Source organism: Bufo bufo, chromosome 2 (genome assembly GCF_905171765.1).
Source record: "Bufo bufo chromosome 2, aBufBuf1.1, whole genome shotgun sequence".
In the NCBI taxonomy this organism is placed as follows: Eukaryota; Metazoa; Chordata; class Amphibia; order Anura; family Bufonidae; genus Bufo; species Bufo bufo.
The window spans coordinates 47,629,264-47,648,008 of NC_053390.1; the positions used below are offsets into that span (position 1 = coordinate 47,629,264).

The following is an 18,745-nucleotide window of genomic DNA, read 5'->3' on the forward strand; positions in this document are numbered from 1 at the left end:
AACTCAAAAAATTAGAATATCATGCAAAGTCCATTTATTTCAGTAATGCAACTTAAAATTAGCATTTTGTGAAAAGGTTCAATATTCTAGGCTCAAAGTGTCACACTCTAGTCAGCTAATTATTCCATACCCCCTGAGCAAAGGGGACCTGAGATTGTGACTTTGGGGTTTTATAAGCTGTAAAACATAATCATCCAAATTATACCAAATAAATCTTTGATATATCTCGCTTTGCATGCAATAAGTCTATCTCATATGTTAGTTTCACCTGTTAAGCTGCATTACTGAAATAAATGAACTTTGCACGATATTCTAATTTTCCGAGTTTCACCTGTATATGTGTGCAGAACTTTCCACAGAAGTTTTGGCCACAATCTTTCTGTATATCACAGCCCTCTCACATGCAGAGGGGGAAGGGGGTGACTACCCTCATCATTGGGTAACGACAATGTTCTCCATGTGGCTATTCTGTGCACACAATTCTTCTGATATCTCAGGAAAAGTGATGAAAGTTGAATTTCTTAACTTTTCCTGTTGCAGTTGAGTGCCCTATCAGCATGAGTCACAGCCCATCTACTGAGGAACTGCCACACACCTCCCAGTCCTCCCAGTCTTTTGGAGAGACCTCCAGGGCTGCCATTGGCTGTTTCAGCCTGCAGCACTCCTTACACACAGTCACCACTTGTTTCCTTGTGAGACAACTATAAAAGGTGTGCAGCATCTCAGAGGATCCACACTGCACCCAGGAGCCCTGAGCACATCACCTACCAGACCCGCTGTCCCCTGACAACTCCGCTGGGCCAGCACCATGAACAACCCGGGGTTTGAGCTGCAAGAAGACGGACTGGAGAGATATCACTCCAACGTAAAAGTGCAAAAAATCTATTATGAATGTACACATGTAAGTATTTATCTATCTATCTATCTCATATCTATCTATTATCTATATACTATCTATCTATCTATCTATCTATCTTCTATCTATCATCTATCATCTATCTATCTATTATCTATATATTATCTATCTATCTATTATCTATCTATCTATTATCTATATATTATCTATCTATCTATTATCTATCTATTTATTATCTATCTATCTATCTATCTATCTATCTATCTATCTATTATCTATCTATCTATCTATCTATCTATCTATCTATCTCATATCTATCTATCATCTATCTATCTATTATCTATTATCTATCTATCTCATATCTATCTATCTATCTATCTATCTATCTATCTATCTATCTATCATCTATCTATCTATCTATCTATCTATCATCTATCTATCTATCTATCTATCTATCTATTATCTATCTATCTATCTATCTATTATCTATCTATCTATCTATCTATCTATCTATCTATTATCTATCTCTATATCTATCTATCTATTATCTATCTATCTATCTATCTATCTATATCATTATCTATTATCTATCTATCTATCTATCTATCTCATATCTATCTATCTATCTATATATTATCTATCTATCTATCTATCTATCTACCTCATATCTATCTATCTCATATCTATCTATCTATCTATCTATTATCTATCTATCTATCTATCTATCTCATATCTATCTATCTATCTATCTATCTATCTATTTATCTAGTCACATATATTTCAAATTTTACCAATTTAGCAGTGAATATAAGGGATTGAGTCGTCCTGCTGTTTTCATCGATAAATGTCTTCGAGTCGCTGCCCGGTTTTGTTATTGCTTGGCAGGAAGGACCTGACATGTCTGGTTTGTTTTCTTCACAAAATAACAATTCAGGAGCATCTCTTCTTATAATGCTGTTTGCGTTGCTCCTCTGTTATTCCTTCAAGAATTGCATGTATGAACTGACAACTGTGTGTTACCATCCTTCTTGTTAAAGCGGTGTGGCCCTACACAGTTAGATACTGTCAGCACTGATCACACTTGGTTGTCTATTTATTCGTACATACATTTCTAGTAGGAATAACAGAGGGACTGCACAATGCAGAATTATGAGAAAAGATTTTAGTACTTACTAAAACAGACATGTCAAGAGAACTGTCCGGTTGTCTTTAAGCCCTTCTCTTGAATGTCAAGACCCTCTTCGTTTAAAGCAATTTTGGGGGGCTCCAGTGCAATACGATGACGCCCGGCCATTATTGAGCACGGATCTGTGCTCTTCTTGCAGGATGAGAAGAAGCATTGCTCGCTGATGAAAATTTTCTTGGTCTGCTTCCTGGCTTGTCTGATAACCACCGCTGTCGGAGTGCTGATTCTGTGTCTGGTTTATCTGGGTCATTTTGGTCCGACGACATCTCAGCAGGTTCTGATTCCTTTTTTCCCGGCTAGTAAAGACCCTCCACAGAACACCAATAACACCAGTGCCACCAGAGAGCCCCGCTTCAGCTTCATGAGTCAGCTCGGGAAATCCAAGGTAAGGTCACAACTGGTGGGAAACAAGTCAAATCTCATTTTTGGGCAAAAATATCTAACAGGAAGCATGTAGTACTGCTGCTTGGAAGGATTGGGACCCACCAAAGGTTGGCTTCATCCACCTTCTGCTCAGGGGAAGCGAGGTCATGTTAGCAGACTACGTAGACAAGAGATCAGCCCTCATCTCCCAGGCTGGGGATAGAGAAGAGCAAATACTTTCTTGTCTCTGTGGTCCAGGAGCATCATGGGAGGGTCCATTATATTTTACAGTCCTCACCTACAGTATGCTCCAGATTTAACGAGAAGCGGCTTTATGTAATACAGTATTCATGTCTGACTGAGGACTTACAGATGAATCAGTGTCTTCAGACTTCTCTTGGAACCGACCTTCCTTCCCTTTCTATCTATCTATCTATCTATCTATCTATCTATCTATCCATATATCTATCTCAATGTATTTAGCAGCATTTCAGGTCTATCCAGGACCAGCCTTATGAAACATTATGATGTGACCCTACATTCCTCTGGACGTACGTTGGCCACACATAGACCTGAGTAATGTTATTTCACCCCCTTACAATAACACTTCTCTCATCTTACTCACATTTAGCATACACCAATGTTTTTTACTATTTCATCCGGACAGATTGAAAAAAAATCTACATGTGCTGTGCTTCAAGGAAATGTCCTACACATCAGCTTTTATAAACCTCTCAGGTTCTTGTGGCATTGATGGTCATTAAGGGTTATCCGGTCCAGAAGATCCATTTTCATAGTCTACACCCTATTAGGGAAATCTTGGTTAATATAGAAGATTTAGGATTCTTATGTTGGTCAGAGTGAAGAGTGGTTACATAGAGCGTCCCTCACTTTGGAGGACCCGTCCTGTCCTGTATTACGTAGACAAGCCATTGATATGAATGGACACTGTGTAATACTTTATTTCCCCTGTGATGGCGCTGCGGGGAAAATGAACACTTATTGCCAGGTTTCCACACAGATTACAGCTGATCACTGGTGGTCTAGCAGGAGGACGCTTTGTGAGTTGCTTGTATGAAACTCCATTCTTTATGCAACCTTCTCATCTGGTGAGGTGGATCCGCTAAGTCCTTAGCTGTAGAGCAGATCTTGAAGTAGCAAGAACAGGCGGTGCTGGAGTAGCAGGCAGTAGGATCTTTGTAACAGGGCTGGAGGTCCATGGAGCTGTAGGCTTGATGTAGTAGAGTTTGACTGAAGGCTGATATAGCAGAGTTGACCAGAGGGCCAATGAGTTGAACTGAGTGTGTAATAGTCAGTTTCTCTTGTCTTCCAGGTTTTTTCATTTGAAGGAGGAGCGATCCAGTGGGCCCGTTACCGAAACAACCACAAAGACTACTCCAACGAGAAGGAGATGCAGTTTGGTGCCAGCATCAATCAACATCAATCTAAAATGACGGTGGGGACGCTGCAGATCCTCGGTAAAGGGCTAAGGGCCCCACACTGGCATTTCAATGCCAACGAGCACGGCTTCCTGGTGCAGGTACCCGTCTCACAGTATTGCCAGTTCATTCTTATGTTAATTCGTTGCCTCAGACTAACGAACCGCACGATGGGTCATTGCAGGGCAAGGCATGGATCGGGGTCGTAGATGAGGGTGGCGATGATGTCACCACCTACAACGTCACCGCCGGCCAAGTCATCTTCTTTCCAAAGAACACGCTGCACTGGGTGAAGAACGTGGGCAATGAAGATTGCCTTTTCGTCCTCTTCTTTACTACCCACGATGAGCTCAGCACCCTGGACGTGGATGATGCCTTTTACAAGACCCCAGAAGATATAGCTGCCAGGTCCTTAAAGGTCAGTTGTATGCTCAAGTCGTCCTGGTCCGTAAAGTGGTGCTAGGAACTGTTACTCCATGCTTCATTGCTTGCTGTTCTATGCATGGATTGATGTAGGCACCATAGGTACATATGGAGGCACCAAATGGTGGCACATAGAGACACCCAATGGTGGCACATGGAATAATATGGATCGTATGTAATCTTTATGCCACCGTACACAGTATGTGCATCTGACAAGAGCAGATTCAGTCTAAAAAAATGCCCGATACCCAACCCTGTCCCTTGGAGATCGACACAAACTTTTGGTGGCACTTCCCCCCGTTCTCTTTCCATGATCCCTACTAAAAACTTCACCCTGGTCTAAAACAAAAAGGGGAAAAAACATCCCAAACCTCTGACATGAATATGTATGAGACAGATTCGTGTCCCCGCTAGACTTCGATGGGCAATGTAGCTAAGCTGGAGCCACTGACAATAATGTAGCAGAGCTAACAAAGGAGGGGTGTAGTTAGGAAATCCTGGACTATGAGAAGTACAAACGTACTGGGTGAAGGTTTACTGTATAACTCCATCTCTAGGGGGGGATACCCCTGCTAGTATGGTGGCAGCGGGCCCCCTCACCTACTGGGCCCCTGTGCAGCTTCACCTTTGGTGCATCCAGGCCAGGCATGATATAACTCATGTCTTCTGCATGTAACCATAAGGCAGAGGGCAATATATCCTTAGTGGTGACCTCTGTGTCACAGATACTACTGACTTAGAATCGATTTGCCCAAGTTAGTGATAATATCTGATTTGTTTTTTTCATCCGTTTTAGCCAGTAGGTGGCGTAAACTTTATAAGAACCTTTAAGGAACCGAAAGAAGATCAAGCAATAAACCTTCCCAAAAACTTGGTGGAACTGATCCAAAATGCCAGCTATGTTCAGTCCAACTACTCCAATGTCTGGAAGTACTTTTACGACTTGAAAGGTAAAGATTTCCTGCGTTAGATGTATGACATGCTCTCGGTGGGGAGGGGGTATGAATCTAGTATCTAGGGGGTATGAATCTTGTATCTAGAATGATAAAAGCTCAGAGATGGGACTATTTGGTCCATATTGCCTCAAGTTTTATGTACTTGGTGTCCTCTGCTGCTGTCATACTCTCCATTCACTTCAATGGGAGCTGCAGTAACCAGCTCCGTCCACTACACAATGGATGGGACTGTAGTTCTGAAACCACAGCTACTGCAGAAGAGCTAATTGGTGGGGGTTTCAGGGTGTCAGACCCCCGCCGATCAGATACTGATGGCCAACAAGTACCAGAAGTCCCTTTAAAGGCATTGTCTGCTTTCTTCATAAGTTTCAGAAATGCCACTGATACCACTAAATTGCTTTAGGGCTTACCTTAGCCCGCATGGAGAAGCCCCCCGTGCCCACGGGTACCAATGTTAACCAGCTGTGGCATCCATATCTTACCAATATACCAGCTGATTCATCTACTGCACAGGTGCCAACGTGCAGGTGCAGGATGTCAGCTGTTTCCTCTACTGCTAGGCGCCAACGCGCAGGTGGGGGACATCCAGACCTTACCAATATGCCAACTGTGTCCTCTACTGCACAGGCGTCAACGCGCAGGTGCGGGACTTCCAGACCTTATCAATATGCCAGCTGTGTCCTCTACTGCACAGGCACCGACAGCTGTGTCCTCTACTGCACAGGCGCCGATGGGCAGTGCAGATGCAGGACGACAGCTGTGTTCTCTACTGCACAGGCGCCGATGGGCAGTGCAGATGCAGGACGACAGCTGTGTTCTCTACTGCACAGGCGCCGATGGGCAGTGCAGATGCAGGACGACAGCTGTGTTCTCTAATGCACAGGCACCAACGCACAGACGCAGGACATCCATAAAGTTATAGACCCTGTCCTACACCGTCATGCCAACATATGGAAACACGTCTGTAATGTATAGGAAATTGAGAGCAGCAAACTGAATTTTTTTTCCCCAAAAACAGTGCCACACCTGTTTACTGTTTTTTTGCGGTATTTGCAGCTTAGTTACATTGACTTCACTGGAGCTGAGCTGCCATACCAGGCACAAACACAGACAGATGTGGCGCTGTTTATGGAAGAAGGCAGCCATGTTTGTCTACTTTTGTACAACCCTTTCCCCTGCTGAAGATTAATTGCGGTGATCATTGTTGGCCCCCCAGTCTGTGGTCATCTTGGATTTTTTTTTCCCTCTTTTCTGTTAAAAGTCTAAAAGAAGTAAGTGTTAGATTTTCCTGCAGCGCCACCACAGGAGAAACAAAGCATTACACAGTGTCCATTTACATGAATGTGTTGTCTGTGTAACATAGGACAGTTCTGGTCCTCCAGAGTGAGAGACGCTCTTTGTAGCTGTTCTTCACTCTGGTCCAGAGACGAGGACCCTGAGCAGAAGACCCCCGATAATAACCCTGAATTGCCCAATAGGATATATGGAAATGGGGTTTTCCAATACCCCTTCAATCAGTATTTTTGCCCTAAACCTGAGACGGGGCCGTACGAGGTTCTGCATGGTCTTTTTCCTGAGGTCGAGGCAACGTGTTGTAATATTTTCTTTCCGGAGTTGCTGGTGTATTTCTTGGAAAAAGTGAATGTCGTCCTTTTCTGAGATGAAAAGAAGCAGATGTCGGGTCATTTAATGTAAGATTTCAAGAAAAATGCTGACACGAGTTGTGTACGGGCGGGAGCGGTAGAGAAAATGTCCCACGATGCCCCAAATCCTCATTTTACCTTCTGCGGGACGTTCTTGATCATACAGCAGAATAAGCAGCTCGTGACTGCATATCCTCAGGATGAAGCAGAATCCACAGCACTCTTGATAAAGACACTCTGTCGAAACCTCACTATGTTTGTTGCCTAAATAAATCACAAGGATTTTCATTGAATGGACGAGTGCTGTGGATTCTGCTTCATCCGGTTCATTTGGGACTCTCAAGCCTGTGTCCCCATCCGTGGGCACCACCTATCCCAAGGATCATTAGCAAGTATCCTAAAGATTGAGATATATATAGAACATCCCCCCCATCGGGTTGGAGTGCTGCTTAATACTGACTGCATATCCTCAGGTCGTCCTCTTAGGTCAAGATGCTAAATAGACTATTTATCTGTCTCCGTAAAAGCTGGGTGACAACTCCTACAAGGGGCTATCACCCTGCTTTTGATTAGAGGGGTCTGAGCAATGGGACTCCTACCGATCACGACAATGGGTCCTGTGTCTAATCTACTATCTATCTATCTATCTATCTATCCATCCATCCATTATCTATCATCTATCTATCTATTGTGGGGACTGGCTCTGGTAGACAGGATTAGCGGATGCAGTATAGAGGCAACAACAAGTTCTTTGGATCAAACAGTTCAGTGTTTTATTCACACTTTAGGCAAGTGACAAACAAGCAGTCATATTCAAACAAAAAGTCACCTTGCGGTGTAAACCAACCTGTTTTTACGCCAAACAGGTAGTAAACCTTCATCCAGACACCAGGCTCCCAGATCCCAACACAGAGACCTGGCATCTGAGCCCAGCTGCCTATTTAAGGACAGCCAGGTGCTGCCAAAACCCAGACCGGCATTTACAATCCAGTCCGGTATTTGACCTCACCTGGCTGTAAATCAGCCCCACAGCACATGCTGGGAGGAAAATACCTGTTTTCCCAGACCAAACCTCTCACTGTGTCACACTATCTATCTATCTATCTATCTATCTATCTATCTATCTATCTATCTATCTCATATCTATCTATCTATCTATCTATCTATCTATCTATCTATTTATGTATCTTATATCTATCTCATATCTATCTATCTATCTATCTATCTGTCTATCTATCTGTCTATCTATCTATCTATCTATCTATCTATCTATCTATCATCTATCTATCTATCTATCTATCTATCTATCTATCTATCATCTATCTATCTATCTATCTATCTATCTATCTCATATCTATCTATCTATCTCATATCTATCTATCTATCTATCTATCTATCTCATATCTATCTGTCTAAGGGTACTTTCACACTAGCGTTATAAGAATCTGGCAGGCAGTTCTGTTGCCGGAATTGCCTGCCGGATCCTGAAATCCGTATGCAAACGAATATTTTGTTTTTCCGGATCTGGATTCGTTAGACTTATGCATTGAAATACCGGATCCGTCTTTCCAGTATCATCCGGAATAACGGATCCGGTATTTAATTCTTTCAAAGCTAGAAAGAACTGAGCATGCGCAGACCGGAAAACCGGATTCAGCGATGCAGAAATTTACGGAACACTTGGTACTGGATCTGGCATTAATACATTTCAATGGAAATTAATGCCTGATCCGGCAAGTGCGGTAGTGTTCCGTGATTTTGGCCGGAAAAAATACCGTACAAGGGACGGAACGGAAGACATCCTGATGCATACTGAACAGATTTCTTTCCATTCAGAATGCATTGGGACAAAACGGATGCGTTTTTCCGGTATTGAGACCTTTTAGCGGATTTCAATACCGGAAAAGAATAACGCTAGTGTGAAAGTACCCTTATATCTATTATCTATCTATCTATCTATCTATCTATCTATCTATCTATCTATCTATCTATCTATCTATCTATCTATCTATCTCATATCTATCTATCTAGTGTTACCTGTGGTGTTACATAGGACTGCAGGTAAGCCTATGGCATGATCTTATCTATACTAGAAGAAACCATTAGAAATGACGGAGCCGTTTCTTGCACATTAGCTCACGCCTATATGTACGGTATATTTTAGGGTCCAGAGAGTTTGTCTTCCCTGGAGGAATCATACAGTGGGCTCGCTACCGCAAAAACGGAGTCGGCCTCAATGAGACTGAGAAAATCTACAGTGAATCCGTCAATTCAGTAAGTTCTGCGGAGTGTAATCCGTTTTTATACAGGGCGATTAGTGGCTAGTGATGGTAGTCTTGGAAATATTCCTGGTGGTCTGGAGGTGGAGGGGTTATATTCAGATCCATTATATATGGTGGTCTAGGCCAGGGGGATTATGGATTAATTTCTATTATGGGTCTGTGGTTAACACCTACCTCTGCGTCAGGTAAATCCGGTAGAATAAGGAATTACCGTATTTGGCGTAGCCGGACAACTCTGGGACCTGCCGGATCCCTAATCATTATAATTGCATCTGTCGGTTTCCGGCATTAATGGCGACTCTCTGCCAGAGAAATACTGCTGCTGTTTTTTTTTTCTGCCAGACAGCCGTCATTCTCACTGAACACCTGATAGATCCGATTATAGCGATTATTTTGGTAATTCTGGTAGTCTGCTCCTCTGCCGGAACAGAATACCGAATTTCATGAAACGCAGATATCGACGTTAAATACGTTATCAATGGCGGTGGTCTAGATTTGGGCCGTGTACTTATATTATTTTATGTAATCTACCATAAATAGCTGCAGATACTTTTAGAAGTTGGCGTGTGCTTTTCTGAAACAGAGCGCCAAATCTCCTGCTTCTAGTCATAGAAACACCCTACTAAAGGGAGCCTGTCACCAGGAAATTCACTGATAAACTGGACATGATGCTTTGTAGGACAAGCGTCGCTGAATGTAATGATACCTTTCACTTACAGATCCATTGCTTCATTCTGAAAAAAAATAATACTTGTAATCCATATGCAAATGAGCACTTAAAGGGAACCTGTCATGTGGATATTTGATTATAATCTAACTAATTATATACAATCATTAACTACTAAAAAGTACCTTAGATGTATTCACTTACTGGTGTGACAGATGGTTACCTCATAATATACACACAAAGATGCCGCATGCTGCATGCCAATGAGCTGATTTGAGTCCGGCGTGATGTCAGTGAGTCCAGCGTATATTTAATTCAGAGCTATAGCCACTCCCCTGCCCACCTGCTGCTGATTCATATGGAAAATAACTGTCAATCAGCAGCAGGTGGGCGGGGAGAGTCAGGAGCTCATGAATATTCATGACTCATCATTATCAGCTGGAGCTTTTCAATACAAGATGTTGGCAGATTGACTGGGTGAATTAAAGAAAGTGACCCAGCATTGTGCTAAGAGAATCAGTCACTTATTTATGTTACCCTTAGTTAGGACACCATAAAACTGGTGACAGGTTCCCTTTAAGTGCACCGAGGGGGGGGGGGGGAGGGGCAAGCCACTCTGTGCACCCTTGCTCTTCCTGCTTCCTCTGCTAGCCCCTCTCTCTTCTTCTTGACCGATAGTGATCGTGCCTGGCCCTGTCAATTGAGACATAAGAAATTTACCATAGGCAGAGGAAGGGGAGGAGCAAGGGTGCACAGAGTAAGGGTTTGGACCCGCCCTCGATGCACTTAAAAGGGTTTTCCAGGATGTTTTTTTACTGACGACCTATCCTCTGGATAAGTCATCACGAGAAAAAGGGAGTTTTCCCGTGATGATACTTCTGATCTTCATGCCCTACTATCAGATTGGAGTATTTTTGACAACCATGTATTATTCTCCTCTAGCACGCTGACACCCTTACTCTGGGTACCCTCCGAATAAAGTCAAATGGTTTGAGACAGCCACATTTCCACTTCAATGCACATGAGATGGGGTATGTCATCAGCGGATGCGGTCAAGTAAGTGTCCATTCAAAAACATTCACTTACATATTAAGAAAAATCCACATAGAGCAATTCCCCTGTATACTATTGGAATTGCTCCCTTTTTTCAAGGAAGGCAGCACTGTGTTTGCCTAAATCATTTATACAGGGAGGCAATACTAGAAAAATAGGGAGACAATACTGTCTACTTCGTTTAAAGGGAGGCAGTACTATGTGTACCTACATCGTTTACAGAGAGAGATAGGGAGGCAGTACTATGTGTACCTACATCATTTACAGAGAGAGATAGGGAGGCAGTACTATGTGTACCTACATCGTTTACAGAGAGAGATAGGGAGGCAGTACTATCTGTATCTACATCATTTACAGAGAGAGATAGGGAGGCAGTACTATGTGTACCTACATCGTTTACAGAGAGAGATAGGGAGGCAGTACTATCTGTACTTACATCGTTTACAGAGAGATAGGGAGGCAGTACTATCTGTATCTACATCATTTACAGAGAGAGATAGGGAGGCAGTACTATCTGTATCTACATCATTTACAGAGAGAGATAGGGAGGCAGTACTATCTGTATCTACATCATTTACAGAGAGAGACGGGGAGGAAGTACTATCTGTACCTACATGATTTACAGGGAGAGACAGGGAGGCAGTGCTATCTGTACCTACATCATTTACATGGAGAGACAGGGAGGCAGTACTACCTGTACCTACATCATTTACAGGTAGTGAGTGGAAGGCAGTATTATCTGTACCTATATTATTTACAGGGTGTAAGAGGAAGACAGTACTACCCTTACCTACATTATTTACAGGGAGAGACAGGGAGGCAGTACTATCTGTACTGATGTAATTTACAGGGAGAGACAGGGAAGCAGTACTATTTGTGCCTGCATAAAGTGCTGGGAGACAGTACTATCTGTGCTTACATAATTTATAGGAAAATACAGGGAGGCTTTATTATCTGTGTATACATAAAGAGGGGTTTACCAGAACCAGTAAGAAACTGATCGCTGGGGGGCGTTCGAATGCTGGGACCATCACTGATCACGAGTACGAGGATTCCGTGTCCCCCATTGGTGCTTCTGTCGAGCATGTGCACCCTGGCTTATTTCAAAGTCTGTGGGACTGGCAGAGATATTAAGGGCTATGTACACCTTCGGGGGAATTTCTTTTTTTTTATGATTGCATTTTACTCATTTTGGCTAAAAATCATTTTTTCAGTGTTTATTAAAAATATTGAGCTGTTCTGTCACAAAGGCTTAACTGTTTCTTTAGCTGTGTGACTGGTACTTTCACTTTGTGCTGGTGATCTAATAAACCTTATCTCTAAACTACTAAATAGTCATAAGCACTTATTTAAGCCACATTCTTATCATTATAATAAGAATTGAGCTATAATGAATGTTTATAGGGTTTAAGAGATCAGTGTTAAGGATGGAACAGAGTGAAAATTCAGAGCCTGCTACAAGAGAATCTCTAGGCTGCACAGACTGGGGCTCAAAATTTTTAAGAAAAACAAATTGAAAAAATTATTTTTAGCTCAACATACAGTACAGACCAAAAGTTTGGACACACCTTCTCATTCAAAGAGTTTTTTTTATTTTCATGACTATGAAAATTGTAGATTCACACTGAAGGCATCAAAACTATGAATTAACACATGTGGAATTATATACATAACAAACAAGTGTGAAACAACTGAAAATATGTCATATTCTAGGTTCTTCAAAGTAGCCACCTTTTGCTTTGATTACTGCTTTGCACACTCTTGGCATTCTCTTGATGAGCTTCAAGAGGTAGTCCCCTGAAATGGTTTTCACTTCACAGGTGTGCCCTGTCAGGTTTAATAAGTGGGATTTCTTGCCTTATAAATGGGGTTGGGACCATCAGTTGCGTTGAGTAGAAGTCAGGTGGATACACAGCTGATAGTCCTACTGAATAGACTGTTAGAATTTGTATTATGGCAAGAAAAAAGCAGCTAAGTAAAGAAAAACGAGTGGCCATCATTACTTTAAGAAATGAAGGTCAGTCAGTCAGCCGAAAAAATGGGAAAACTTTGAAAGTAAGGGCTATTTGACCATGAAGGAGAGTGATGGGGTGCTGCGCCAGATGACCTGGCCTCCACAGTCACCGGACCTGAACCCAATCGAGATGGTTTGGGGTGAGCTGGACTGCAGAGTGAAGGCAAAAGGGCCAAGTGCTAAGCATCTCTGGGAACTCCTTCAAGACTGTTGGAAGACCATTTCAGGGGACTACCTCTTGAAGCTCATCAAGAGAATGCCAAGAGTGTGCAAAGCAGTAATCAAAGCACAAGGTGGCTACTTTGAAGAACCTAGAATATGACATATTTTTAGTTGTTTCACACTTGTTTGTTATGTATATAATTCCACATGTGTTAATTCATAGTTTTGATGCCTTCATAGTCATGAAAATAAAGATAACTCTTTGAATGAGAAGGTGTGTCCAAACTTTTGGTCTGTACTGTACATGAGTACAATACAAAAATAAACAGAAATGCCCCCAAAGCTGTTCATAGCCTTTAAGTGTTGATTCTGGGGGGGGGGGGGGGGGGAGCCTTCAATGCAAAGAAGGCAACACTGTTCCTGTACAGTTTAAAGTAATAAATGGAGATCCACCTTTTGGCATCTTCTGATCTGTTACTCTTTGTGCATATATTTTACTTCTCAGATTGGAATCGTTGGCGACAGACCCGTCCCGGACTTCACGGTTGGCATTGGTGATGTATTCTTCTTTCCAATTGGGACTCAGCATTACATCAAAAGCACGTGTGATGAGGATTTATTCATGATCCTGGCTTTCAGTACCGGAAATCAGGTGACACATTAGAAATATTTTTTCCCTGTGTGATTAAATTTTTTAAAAAATATAATGTTCTAACTGTCTTCATGTATTTCCGCAGCTGGAAACACTGGATATGGATGATTATTTCCACGCCACATCCGACCACATCCTCGCTCAGTTATTCCTAAAGAAGCAGGGAGAATTTAAGAAGATTCCGAAGTTTAAGGACGATCAAGCGGTTAATATGCCATAGACCTTGGTGTCCATTATCCAGGCTCTTACCAGCACCTTACTGGTTACATACTGGTGTAATCTCTTGACCCCTTCTACACCATTTTATGATAGATCGAAGGCTGGCATTACATTGCAAAACTTTTTCCCAATGGCTGGACTGTCCCATTGGGGTCTTCATAAACTGGTCGTATTGTCATATGTTGGTAAATGTTGCAAAGGATCTTGAAAAATTAGACCGTCGGTGATTGAATCGTACGGAAGTGATTGACCAGGGTACGCACTGATGGACAAAACATGATGGACCAAATGTAATTTTATGAGCAAAGGACTCTTTTGGGCCAATGGCGATGCTCCAGTTGGAGAGAAATGTGATCAATGGTTAAACAAGAATAATGGTGCCACATAGACTGGTGTAACTTGAAGCTCCTGCGCCCTAATGCAAAACGGAAGCTCCACCTACCATGTGACATTTATAATACGGGTGCCCTTTTAATGTAGGAGAGTGGCCCCCTTAGACACTAGGAGCCGGGTCTCGCTTCTACCTCTGAAACCCTTAAAGCTATGTCCTTATTTAGGCTGCCCCACTTGGGCAATGTTATAGAGTGTCCCTCTCCATGAACCACAGCAGAGGGTTTGTAAGTATCAGAAGCTTCTGCCATGGTGGTGCCAGCTTGCCATTCATCGGAGTGGTCACCATGTAATGCTCTGTTTGGCCTGCAGGGGTCACTGTGGTCACTATATGATTGCCAACATCTGATTAGCTGATCTCTAACCAAATGCATTTCAAAAATTGGTTGTCTTCATGACACAGCCCCTTTAAAGCTGTTGTCCCAAGATTTAAGGAAGCACTCCATTTTTATTCTTTCGGTCTTCCATTTGTAACATTGGCAAGGGACAAGGTCTCTCCGTGTAGTACTCTCTCCCTTATCGATGGTCCAAATGAGGGGCCAAAATAAAAACAAAATGGAGCACCTCTTTAAACTTACCCCCTATCCACTGGATGGAAGGATGCACACTGCCGCTCCAGCCAATCGCGAAGGGACCGCTGGAGATAGTGGAGTACAGCGCTAAGGATGAGCAGCATGTGCGGCTTTCTCCATTCATTGCTATGGGACTTCCAAAAATAGCCAAGCGCAAATCTTTTAAAACTTTTTTTTCTACACATTTATGGAGCGACATATCTATGACTGATTGTAAGCGACTATGGCTCTCCTGGTTATAACAAGAACCGGATGTGTTGCTCATAGCAGCCAATCAGAATTCAGCTTGAATTTGTTTAAACTAGGTCAAAGAATAAAATCAGTGTTCTAATTGGTTGCTACAGGAAAAATGTCTATTTTTTGCCTGCAGTAGTTGTGATACGTGAGGCCCACTTTATTCTATACTGTGACTTTATGTGCATATTATGTACAGTATGTTTTGCATACAAAATGTGATAAAATAATGTTAATAAAATTGATATGAGCCATCCAGAGCGGTTATTTTTAATATTTTGAATGCCTTTTTACTTATGTGGTAGTGATGGTGGTGATCCTAGTCTCCTAGGTGTGGGTACACTGGCTATGTTAACCTATAATCGTCAGTAATTGAGAAGGGACATCAGGGAGGGTGTTGTTTGAAGCCACCCATAAATATAGAGCCTAAACCAGACCCATTAAAAAGTTGGACCACACTGGACCTACTAAATACAGACCCCAGATCAGACCCACTAAATACATTCAGACCCCAGACCAGACCCTCTAAATAAATACAGACCCCAGACCCACTAAATAAATACAGACCTCAGACCAAATCCATACAGATCAGACCAGACCCACTAAATACATATGGGGTCATTTATCAAACTGGTGTAAAGTAGAACTGGCTTAGTCGCCCATAGCTACCAATCAGATTCCACCTTTCATTTTTGACAGCTCGTTTGGAAAATGAAAGGTGGAATCTGATTGGTTGCTATGGGCAACTAAGCCAGTTCTACATTACACCAGTATAATAAATGACCCCCATAGACCAGACCCACTAAATAAATACAGACTCCAGATCAGACCCACTAAATAAATACAGACTCCAGACCAGACCCATTAAATACATACAGACTCTAGACCAGTCCCACTAAATACAGACCCCAGACCAGACCCACTGTATACAGTCAGGTCCATAAATATTGGGACATCGACACAATTCTAACATGTTTGGCTCTATACACCACCACAATGGATTTGCAATGAAACGAACAAGATGTGATTTAACTGCAGACTGTCAGCTTTAATTTGAGGGGATTTACATCCAAATCAGGTGAAGGGTGTAGGAATTACAACAGTTGCATATGTGCCTCCCACTTGTTAAGGAACCAAAAGTAATGGGACAATTGGCTTCTCGGCTGTTCCATGGCCAGGTGTGTTATTCCCTCATTATCCTAATTACAATGAGCAGATAGAAGGTCCAGAGTTCATTTCAAGTGTGCTATTTGCATTTGGAATCTGTTGCTGTCAACTCTCAAGATGAGATCCAAAGAGCTGTCAATATCAGTGAAGAAAGCCATCATTAAGCTGAAAAAACAAAACAAACCCATAAGAGAGATAGCAAAAACATTAGGCGTGGCCAAAACAACTGTTTGAAACATTCTTTAAAAGAAGGAATGCACCGGTGAGCTCAGCAACACCAAAAGACCCGGAAGACCACGGAAAACAACTGGTGGATGACCGAAGAATTCTTTCCCTGGTGAAGAAAACACCCTTCACAACAGTTGGCCAGATCAAGAACACTCTCTAGGAGGTAGGTGTATGTGTGTCAAAGTCAACAATCAAGAGAAGACTTCACCAGAGTGAATACAGAGGGTTCACCACAAGATGTAAACCATTGGTGAGCCTCAAAAACAGGAAGGCCAGATTAGAGTTTGCCAAACGACATCTAAAATAGCCTTCACAGTTCTGGAACAACATCCTATGGACAGATGAGACCAATATCAACTTGTACAAGAGTGATGGGAAGAGAAGATTATGGAGAAGGAAAGGAACTTCTCAAGATCCTAAGCATACCACCTCATCAGTGAAGCATGGTGGTGGTAGTGTCATGGCATGGGCATGTATGGCTGCCAATGGAACTGGTTCTCTTATATTTATTGATGATGTGACTGCTGACAAAAGCAGCAGGATGAATTCTGAAGTGTTTCGGGCAATATTATCTGCTCATATTTAGCCAAATGCTTCAGAACTCTTCACAGTGCAGATGGACAATGACCCAAATCATACTGCAAAAGCAACCAAAAAGTTTTTTAAGGGAAAGAAGTGGAATGTTATGCAATGGCCAAGTCGATCACCTGACCTGAATCCGATTGAGCATGCATTTCACTGGCTGAAGACAAAACGGAGGGGAAAATGCCCCAAGAACAAGCAGGAACTGAAGACAGTTGCAGTAGAGGCCTGGCAGAGCATCACCGGGGATGAAACCCAGCGTCTGGTGATGTCTATGCGTTCCAGACTTCAGGCTGTGATTGACTGCAAAGGATTTGCAACCAAGTATTAAAAAGTGAAAGTTTGAATTATGATTATTATTCTGTCCCATTACTTTTGGTTCCTTAACAAGTGGGAGGCACATATGCAAACTGTTGTAATTCCTGCACCGTTCTCCTGATTTGGATGTAAATACCCTCAAATTAAAGCTGACAGTCTGCAGGTAAAGCACATATTCTTCGTTTCATTTCAAATCCATTGTGGTGGTGTATAGAGCCAAAAATGTTAGAATTGTGTCGATGTCCCAATATTTATGGACCTGACTGTAAATACAGAGCCCGAACCAGACCCACTAAATACAGACTCCAGACCAGACCCACTAAATAAATACAGACTCCAGATCAGACCCACTAAATACAGACTCCAGATCAGACCCACTAAATAAATACAGACTCCAGATCAGACCCACTAAATAAATACAGACTCCAGATCAGACCCATTAAATACATACAGACTCCAGACCAGACCCACCAAATTAATACAGAGCCCAAACCAGACTGAATAAATAAATAAAGGCTCCAGACTAAACCCACCAAATACAGGCCCATAACTAGAGCCACTAAATAGACAGACCCCCAGACCAGATCAGGCCCACTAAATACATACAGACTCCAGACCAGACCCATTAAAGGGGTTCTGCAGTTTGTTTTAACTGATGATCTATCCTCTGGATAGATCATCAGCATCTGATCGGCGGGGTTCCGACACCCGGGACCCCCGCCGATCAGCTGTTTGAGAAGGCAACCATGTATTATATGTCTCATAGACCTTCAAGGGGTTGTCCCATAAAAAATATTCTACATTTTTTAAACCAGCAGCTGGATCCGAATGCTTTTTGTTATTGCATGTAGTTAAACATTTAGCATAGCCGCTGAGTTATTCATTAAAATGTATCTGTACACCGACACCTGCTGTTTGCTTTTTTCAAATTTCTCTGTTCACCTCCTGAGATGGAAGCACATGCTCAGTTCCATCATTAAAATGCCACCAACTGCAGCAGAAAGGACACGCCTACTGAGAAAGGACTCTCCCCTTGAGCTGTCAGCTTGATAAAAATCTAGCAGAGCAATGAATGAGGAGATCTCTGGATCCATGTGAGGTACAGGACTGGTTCTAGCTTTGTTAGAGGTTGTCATGTACTGTATGATGTCTGATTTTTATATTTTACATTAATCAGGGAATACCCCTTTCAGCTGACACCTGGAGCGGGTGATTTTACCACAACAAATGCTGCCAATAATTAACCACCTCCGGACCGCCTAACGCAGGATCGCGTTCCGGAGGTGGCAGCCCTGCGCACAGTCACGCATATATGCGTCATCTCGCGAGACGCGAGATT

The 18,745-nt window shown here is 42.4% G+C and overlaps 1 protein-coding gene across 1 annotated transcript; it reads left to right on the forward strand.

Annotated features, from left to right (window-relative positions):
- The first annotated feature begins 627 nt into the window (after positions 1-627).
- Positions 628-15,367, forward strand: LOC120991308. Its single transcript, XM_040420145.1, has 9 exons — positions 628-901; positions 2,182-2,427; positions 3,739-3,945; positions 4,029-4,262; positions 5,064-5,217; positions 9,031-9,140; positions 10,758-10,871; positions 13,550-13,696; positions 13,782-15,367. The coding sequence occupies exons 1-9, from the start codon at positions 809-811 to the stop codon at positions 13,914-13,916; spliced, it is 1,440 nt and encodes a 479-aa protein (XP_040276079.1). The 5' UTR covers positions 628-808; the 3' UTR covers positions 13,917-15,367.
- Positions 15,368-18,745: the final 3,378 nt, after the last annotated feature.